The sequence below is a fragment of the Corapipo altera genome, unplaced genomic scaffold (genome assembly GCF_003945725.1).
Source record: "Corapipo altera isolate COAL_440 unplaced genomic scaffold, ASM394572v1 182, whole genome shotgun sequence".
NCBI lineage: Eukaryota > Metazoa > Chordata > Aves > Passeriformes > Pipridae > Corapipo > Corapipo altera.
The window spans coordinates 120,039-128,919 of NW_020885056.1; the positions used below are offsets into that span (position 1 = coordinate 120,039).

Genomic DNA, 8,881 nt, shown 5'->3' on the forward strand with positions numbered 1-8,881 from the left:
GCCAGCTCTGCAGCCCCACTTCCCCAGATAATGAGAGCGAGTTTAAAAAACTTAAAGCCTCTTCCTGCCCGCGGTGAGTGACACAAATGGAGTTCATATTTAATCATCTGTTAACTCGTTGTCTATTATAGCTCTTTAATAGCACCAGAGATATTCTTAATGAAGCATGATTTAAGGTATTTACAGCTCTAGGACCGACAGACATCACTCACAGTGTGCAGGTAATGAGGCGTAAAACAGCTCTGGAAACCGTAAAAATGGGAGAGAGAGAGCGAGGAGGGAGGGGAAGCAGGCGAGGAGTTGGGAGCTGAATTGTTCCAGGGTTTGTTTTAAAATGTTTAGGCATTTAAAGTCATTTCAGCTTTCCCGAGGTGTCTGGTAGCACAGAGTTCAGCAGTTCCCAGGGCTGGTAACCCCTGTCTTGCCAGGAGGAGTCCGAGCCCCCGATGCTCCCAAGCCATTTGCTGCACGGATGGGAAGGGAGCAGGGAAAAAGCTTTTTGAGGGTCCCCAAGGGCCCTGCGGGTGCATCAGAGCAAAACCTGGAGTTTTTGGGTGCACTTTTCCCCCCTGGTGCCGTTTGCTTTGCCCACTCAGTGACTGGGATGGAAGTGGAACAATGACCCTTCCCTTTGCTGGGTTGCAAACGCCACCCTGTGCAATCTTTTTATTTCTTTTTTTTTTTTTTTTAATTTTTTTTTTTTTATTTTTCCCCCAGAAAAAAAGAAAAAAAAAAAAATTAAAAAAAACCCCACCCGAAACCCAAGCCAAGTTTTGGAAAATAATTTGTGACGGAGGTGCCATTTTGCATCAAAATATTTGTGTAGGAAATGTCAAATGTCACCAATCCATGTGTCCCCTCGTGTGATGGTAATTGGGCTGGAAGGCTGTGCTCTGCCACCGCGGCCGCTCGCCTCCTCCTCCTCCTCCTCCTCCTCCTCCTCCTCTCCGCTTCCCGAGCTCATCCCGGCTCCCCTGCCTTCGGAACGGCCTCGGTGTCCCTGTCCCCAGCCTGGGGACACCTTGCGTGCTGCTCATTAGCGGGTGCTGCCCAAAGGCCGGGAAATAAAATGCTCCTGGAAAAAAAAAAAAAAAATAGGATGGGAACGGAGCAGCAGCTCGGCAGCTGGGGTGGGGAGTTCTCGGGGTGTTAATTCCCTCCTGGATTTCTCCTCTGGCAGGAGGATGGGGTTGAAATGTGCTGCCCTGTCCCCCTTTGACGATGATCGAGGTGGGCTTTAAACGGGGGAAAATCAGGGTGTGAGCCACAGCAGGGTCTCTGAGCGAGGAAGCACAGCCTGTTGCTTTCCTCTCTCCCCAAAAATGATCCAGAGGCACAATCCACCTGTATTTCCAGCATTCCCTTTGGAAGATTTATCCCACTTTCTGCCCGGTTGTGTCGAGTGTGTAGCACACCCATTGCAGTTTTATTGCACGGAGCTGGTTTAATCTGCCACGAGGGGAAAAACAAACTGTCCTTTCATTGCAAATAATCCACCCCTTAGAGCATCCTAGGGCCTTAATCTGGGAACAGACCTTTAACACGCTCCTTAACACCCCTGGATGAATCAATTCTCATTAGAACATTCGGCTGCATAAATATTTGACCGGTGAGCGAGTCCCAGGGGAGAGCAAAGGGATGTGGGGAGAGTTGCAGCGTGTTGGAAAGTCAGTGAAGTTCCCTTGGGCAAGTCCTGCGGAGCAGGGTTCATTTTGCTGACCTATTTCTGCCCGTGGAAGTGGTGAGGGGCAGGTTTAAAATAAGAAGGTGAAATCCTGCCACGCTCGGCAGCTCCTTCCTGGAGCCACAACAACTCGGTCGCAAACAATTTTTTTGCCACCGAGGAGGGAGCTGGAGTTTCTCTTTGGCGAAGCAGCAGCAGCAGTAGCAGAATTGCGAACTCGGTGCCTGTTATAGAAACTTTTTAGTACTGGGGACAAGCCAAGAAAGGAGCCCAGATTGACTCTCAGCTGGTGCTTGCGGCGCTTCCACCTCGCGGGAGCAGCGGCATCGCTCCGGCTCCTGCGCTGGTGGGACATGGGTTGGACCCTTGAGACGTCCCTTAGGAGAGCTGCAGTTATGTTTCCCAAGGCTCTGAGTACCTTTCCCACCTTCCCTGCCCATCCAGGAGCTCGTGCCCCGCTCTGGGAAGTCGTGTTGGGTATATTTAGTTTTTCTGGTTTGTGGTTGCATAAACCCGGTTCTTCCCTGGCTCCGGTGTGGGCGCTGCCTGCTTGGGATGCACCTCCTCATCCCATCTCCACACCAAAGGGACTGGTCTGGATCGTCTCGTGCCGTCTGTCACCCCAAAATCCTTTCCAGCAGGATAATATGGGATGTTGAAATGCCAAGGAGGTGGAAGACCCTTTGGCTCAGATACCATCGTAACCCGTCGGTGCCATGATTTGCTTCCACAGCAGCTCCCTGCCTGGGGACATTCCTTAGGAGTTGGGAAGGATATGTGGGTGGCAATGGGACAGCTGGAAATCTAACCTCATCCCGTGTGTGGTGAGGGGTTGGGCACTTCCAGGAGGGAACAACACGTGCTCCAGGCGGGCGTGCACAGGGAACAGCTCCGAGGGATGGAGGAGCTGGGGAGGATCCAGGTGGACTTTTCTAAACCATCCAAAGCCGCCTTGGGAAACAGGTGCTGGGCCGGGTGCCTGGCTGGGGCTCTGTCCCTTAGTTTTGGGACAGAATTCCTAAGGCAAGCAGGGCCAGCAGAGCTGAGCACGATCCATCTCCCCTTCCCACCCAGGAGGAAGCGCCCTTGGAGCCGTTTTTTCTCCACGCCCTGGAGAAACGGATGCCAGCGGGATGCCGTGGGCACCACTGGGCTCATCCAGCTGCATCCCCAGCCCAGCAGGGGCACCCCCAGCAGGGCAGAGCCCCCACGGCCACCCCGGCGCTGCCGAAAATGCCGGAGCACTGCACGTGTGGCGCTTCCATGTGCGCTGGTTTCCAAGGAAACCGCTCGCTCTACATGTGTGTCGCTTTAACACCCTATTTGCTTTCATTTGGATAAGTCTTTAATTCCTGTGCAGCCCTGGCTCCGCGGGATCTGTTGAGCTCTCTGTGTGTGTATCCCCGGCGCACAAATCCCTCTCCTTGCCCGCCTGCCTCTTGGAAAAGTCCCTGCCTGCTCCGAGCAAGTTTCCTAAACCTGTGCCTAATTGGAGAAGCTAATGCTCTCTGCAGGAATAACTGGATATTTTGCTGCCGCTTCCCTCTGGAAACAATTAGCAGGGAAAATGTGGGATGCAGCCCTGGTGTCACCTGCCACCAGCTCTGCTGCCCCGGCTCCGTGTCGGGTGGTGGAGCAGGGCAGGATGCCCGTTCCCAGGGATGTGGAGGGCAAAGCTGGGGGGTGAAGCCATGGCTCCAAGCCCTAGGGAAGGCAGCAGCTCCTTGCAGTGGTTAAATGGTAATTTTAATGTGTCCCAGGGTGAGGAATGGCCAGGGGAGCAGGGAAGGGTGACCCTTGGAAGGGTGACCCCATCGGTGTCACACGTCAGCCTGGAGAAGAGAAGGATCCAAGGAGACCTGAGAGCCCCTTCCAGTGCCTAAAAGGGCTCCAAGAGAGCTGGAGAGGGACTGGGGACAAGGGATGGAGGGACAGGACAAGGGGGAACGGATCCAAACTGCCAGAGGTCAGGGTTAGAATGGGATATTGGGAAGGAATTCCTCCCTGTGAGGGTGGTGAGGCCCTGGCACAGGTTGCCCAGGGAAGCTGTGGCTGCCCCTGGATCCCTGGAAGTGTCCAAAGGCAGGTTGGAGCAACCTGGGCTAGTGGGAGATGTCCCTGCCCATGGCAGGGGGTGGAATGGGATGAGGTTTAAGGTCCCTCCAACCCAAACCATTCCAGGATTCCATGACATTGGTGGGACACACCACGTCCCCACTGGGTCCCGCACACCAGCAGCTCCTCCATGCCCTGACTGAGCAGGAAAGGGTGGCAGGGCTTTGGGGGTGCTTTGTTACCCCCAATTTTCATCTGTGGCAGCCCAGAGTGGCTTTATCTTCCCTCTCCCCCTTCCTCCCTTCCCTCTGCACAGTAAAATGCCGCCTGTTCTTCCGCACTGGAGGAATTTTCTGATCTAAAGCCACTTTCCTGCTCTCCAAAAATCCCCGGGGCTGGTTCATGCTTGTAAAGCTGAGCAGCTCCCGTGTCACTCCGGGCTGGCTCCCGTCTGCAGCCCTGACAGCAGCTAATGCTGTTAGCCTGTGTCGAGGAGGGATTTCAGCATCAAAAAACCCCCGAAAATCACCAGCACTCAGGCTGCTGTTGCTGCCAAACAGCAAAAAAACACACCTACCCCGTGTTTGGGGTGCCCAACAGTGCTTCAGGACGTCGGGGAGGGGGCTGTGGGGTGGTTTTGGTGCAGCCCCAGGAGCTGGCGCGGGCTGTGACACACCTTAAGCAGCCGGGATTAACTCGGGTCGTGGAGGGCTTTGCTATCTTTAGGTGGAAGGTGAGGGATTGTGGCTCTTAGGGTGGCCAGCAGGTAAGGAGAGGGAAAAATCCCCAGTGGCAGCCCAGCTCAGGGCCACTGACCCCGGGGACCGTCCCCACGGGGGTCTGGCCTCGCCGGCCCTCGGCCGCGTGCGGCGTCACCTTTCTAGGCCACAATCTGTCCCGAATTCCCAGCCTGCTGTTAGCTTCACTTGCACTCTATTCTCGTGTTTGCTGTTATTTTTTAACACTTTTTTTTTTCCCTTTTCATTTTTTTCCCTTTTTTTTTTTTTAATTTTTTTTTATTTTTTTTTTTTTTTTTTTTTTTTTTGCATAAAAGCACTATCCTCTCCCCAGAGCCTGCCTGGAGCGAAGGCATGGTCTGTACAACTGCAATTATTTCGAAGAACAGATGGAGTGAGGAGCAGAAAGTCTGTTAATAGTAATAGAAATGCTACATGTTAACCTGGACAGCACACGATGACAGTCCCATGACTACACGTTCTGTTCCCACCAGCTGGGCTCCGAGCGGAGCCGAGAGATTCAGCTCAGCTCCCCACCCTCCCCAAAGTTAGAGCTCAAATTCCTTCACACTTCCAGCGTAGGGTTTTTGGGTTGTCGGGCTTCTTCTTTTCCCCCCCTTCCCCGCCCCTTCCTTCTCCTCCTTCCCTTTCAGCGCCACGAGGAATACGTTGCTGGGGGATTTTTTTTCTGGGATGCTGCAGCTGTGGGAGTTCATGAGGAGGGAGGTGGTGGCTCTGCCCTGAGGTCCTGACCTTCGGCCTCACGTGGTGACACCACCACACCCCCTTGTCCCATATCTGTGTGGTTGGTGTAACCTACTCCAGGCTGGGATTAATGGACCAGGGCAGCGGCACGGCCACGCTCTCAGGCAGGGGGGTTGCATGAGTTTGGGATTTTCTCTGCAACTGTTGCAAGCTGGTTGCTAAATGGTTGCTAAATGGGTTGAAATCCATGTTTTCTGGTTAAACTGGTGCTTCTCGTGGAGGTGGAGTCTGCAGGGGGGGGCTGAGGGATGCGTGGCTCCGGTGGGATGCCCAGGGAAGGGGGTACAGGGGGTCTCTGGCTATGTCAGTACCCCCGGGGCTCCCTTGCCCCATTTACCCCAACCAAGGGTTGGGAAATAGAGCAAAAAAAAATATTGTGTCAGCCCCAACAAGCTCGCTGTGAAAATCCCAGCCTGGTTTCACAAGCGACCAGGGGATGTAGCCACAGAGCTCCAGCTAATTTCAGTGGGAATTGCATGGCTAAATCCCACAGCTGTTTATGAAACCTCCACCCTGGAGCGGCGAGTGGTGCCACTGGTGAGCTGACAGACGCACCTGGAGGTTTTATTAGGATATAGATCCCTTAATCTGGGTGCTTGCAGGATAATCTGGTGCCTGAGGTCCTGCCAAATCCCCGGAGATCAGCAGGTTTTCTATCCACAGCCTCCCTCCAGAGGTCACTTCAAACCCAGCTCCATCCTCAGCAGACCAAAATATCCACGTTGTCTCAGTGCTGGTGGCACCTTTGGGTGCTGGGCACCTGCAGTGGGGACCTGAGGTGGGCTGTGGGGGTTTTCTGGGGGCTGAGCCAGTATCATCCATAAATCCCAGCTCTCTCTGCCCACTTCCATCACCCAGAAGTGGTACAGGACCCATTGGATGTGTGGCGAGGCAGCGGCTTTGCCTTCTTGCAGCATCCCTGGAACATCTTTTAGTTATTTTGGGGGGTGTGAGGTAGAGTTTGGCTCCTCACAGCCACCCCTGTGGACCCTTGGATGTCCAGCCTGTCCCTGACCACCCAAAAATATCCCATCACCTCCTCCCAGGGACTCTGGTTGTGCCACACCGCTCTGCCCTGTGGAGATGTGGTTGGAGGATGGCTGGAAGCAGAGGGAATTCCCCATGGTGCCTTTTATTTAGAGGAGGCAGAAAACACATTTTTTTCCTGTGTTTAAAGAGATTCAGACCATGAGGAGTAAATCCTCCCAAGCAGGTTTGTGGCCTGCCCTGGTGCACGTTCCTCGCTCACCTCTGTGTGTTTAACGTGGATCAACCATCAAAGTGTGCTTGGGGAAGGGTGGAAAAACATGGATTTGGGGGCTGATAGAGCCCCTGGGGGGGGGGCTCTTCCTTGCTCACACACTGTGCCCACAGTGCTCTGCTCTCCTCTCTTTGCAGAACAAGAAGTACGTGCTGGTCATGGTGGATCCCGACGCTCCCAACAGAGCCAACCCCCGGCACCGGTACTGGAGGCACTGGGTGGTCACTGATATCCTGGTGAGTCCCCTGTGGGGTCCGTGCATTGGGGTCCGGGCAGCTTGGGGCATTCCTGAGCATCGGGGTGCATCCTGGATTCCCATAGGATGCACATCCCTCTCGGTGCAGCAGCATCTCAGCGAAATCCCGAGGGACGAGTGTTTGCCAGAGAAATGTAAATGGTGCTGGGCGTGTAGGTAGGGAAGTGCTTCCTCAGGCTATATAGAGCCAGGCTGGTCCAAAAATATTGCTGTTGGGGTTTGTTGGGTTTTTTTTCTTTCCTTCTTCTTCTAAGGAAATGCTGGAAAAAAAAAAACAACACCACTTTGCCAACTCCCCACCACCAGTTTTCTGTGTGGAGACAACCCGTCGTTTCAAACAGCTCCTGCTGCCGGGTGGTTTTTGTGGTTTAAAAAAGTGGTTTGGGTGAAAAATCTGTATTCCCTTTCTGGTTTTTATTTTTTGGGGAGGAGAAAAGCTTTTGAGTCTGGTGAAGCAAACAGGAGGAAAATGGGTTTGGGCTGAATTCTGGTGCTTCCCATCTATGGGATGAGTCCTTACCCCTGCTCCCGAAATGTCCCGGTGTGTCGTCGCTCTCCTTTCAGAAATATTTTGGAAAATCAGTTTGTTCCTCTCCTGCTTGCTTTTATCCCTTAAAAAATGAGATGTTTCAGCCCTGAATCAATCTAACTAATAATCTTAGTACTAAAGCCTAATTAAGATATCAATTAATTTGCAGCGAGCATTTAACAAGAAATATCTCTTCGTTCTCCTCTATTATTCTCTGAGATTACTGCTGAGGGCTCTTTGTACAGATACCTTAATTAGACTTTTTATTGTTAATGGGAATATTAAGCAAATTAAAATCGGATATTAATACTTTCCATGAATTTCATAATTGGCTGAAAAATAGAAAGCGTTGGGAATAATTGCAGGAATTTGTGTACAGGGCTTATTTTTTTGTTGTTGTTGTTTTGTGTTTTAATCCTTCACAGAAGCCCTTCTGCATTTCTAACAACAGGGTCCTGAAAGTCTCTCATTAATTTTAATATTTACTGAACGCAAAGGAGCCCAAGCTCTTGTTTTTCCTTCTGTACCCAGATCCTTCCGAGGCTCTTGCTAATTATTGTGGTTTTCTTTTTTTTTTTTTTTGGTTTTTTTGAGTATAAAATCATTTAAGCAAAGAAGGGACTTGCAGGATTAAAACCTTCAGCACGAACTGAAGGTGCTTTATTTGTTTTTCCCCTGGCATTTGGGCGACTCAGTTTGTGATTTGTAAGGTCAGAAATTCCTTGTCAGGCCACGCAGGAGGGCGGGAAAAGGAGATTTTTTGGGAAGGGAAAGGGTTTTCCTGTGCCCAGGTGATGTCTCTGCAGGGATGGGGCTGATCCCAACCCCAACTATTCCTTAAGCTTTCTTATCATGATATATATATAAAATATATATAAATATATATATACACACACATATATGAGCGGGGATTTGGGCTCGATGATCCTCATGGTCCCTTCCAACGTGAGCTATTCTATGAATCTCTGTGATATGATCCATAAAATGCATATATTGATATGATCTCTATAATGATGGGATATATATATCCCATCTATCTCTCGTGGGTGTGTGTACACGGATCTCTCATCTACACACACACAGCAATGCGTATAAATCCCCCCTGCACTATAAAAACCACCCAAACCAGCACCATCCTGGCAGGGCACCGGGACAAAACCACTTCAGGCCGGCCCTGAGGTCAGTGCCCGTTGCTGGGGGTGCAGAAGGGGGGTCCCAGAGTGTCCCACCGGGGCTGCAGTGGGAGTTTTCCCAAGCCCCCAGCCCCAAATGGCTGCGGCGGAGCCGGCGGGCTCAGACACATGGTGTCTCGTTGAAATGCAGATCGTTGGGGGGTATATGGGAGTCTTGGCTCCGAGGAGCTTCAGCTGACAGGCTTATTTGCACACTGGCTCTAAAATAACCGTGTAGGCTTTACATGACACCTTCTGTTGCTTTGGTGCAGAGAGGGGCTTTCGAGTGCCTTCCTGCGGGAGGGACAGGGCGGCCGGCGCCAGGGCTGGGGGCTGCCGGAGCCCCCGCGCCAGGCAGTGCCCCGGCATCACCCCAGCAGCACCCAGCAGCACCCCAGCAGCACCTGGGTGTCACTCCAGCA

At 52.3% G+C, this 8,881-nt stretch overlaps 1 protein-coding gene across 3 annotated transcripts in view; it reads left to right on the top strand.

The window, feature by feature from the left end:
• PEBP4 (phosphatidylethanolamine binding protein 4) overlaps positions 1–8,881 on the top strand; it is a 77,540-nt gene that overhangs the window by 33,508 nt on the left and 35,151 nt on the right. For all 3 annotated transcript variants that reach the window (XM_027668933.1, XM_027668934.1, XM_027668932.1), the window contains exon 4: positions 6,640–6,738. In XM_027668933.1, coding sequence (XP_027524734.1) covers positions 6,640–6,738 — 99 coding nt within the window. The remainder of the gene's footprint in view (positions 1–6,639; positions 6,739–8,881) is intronic.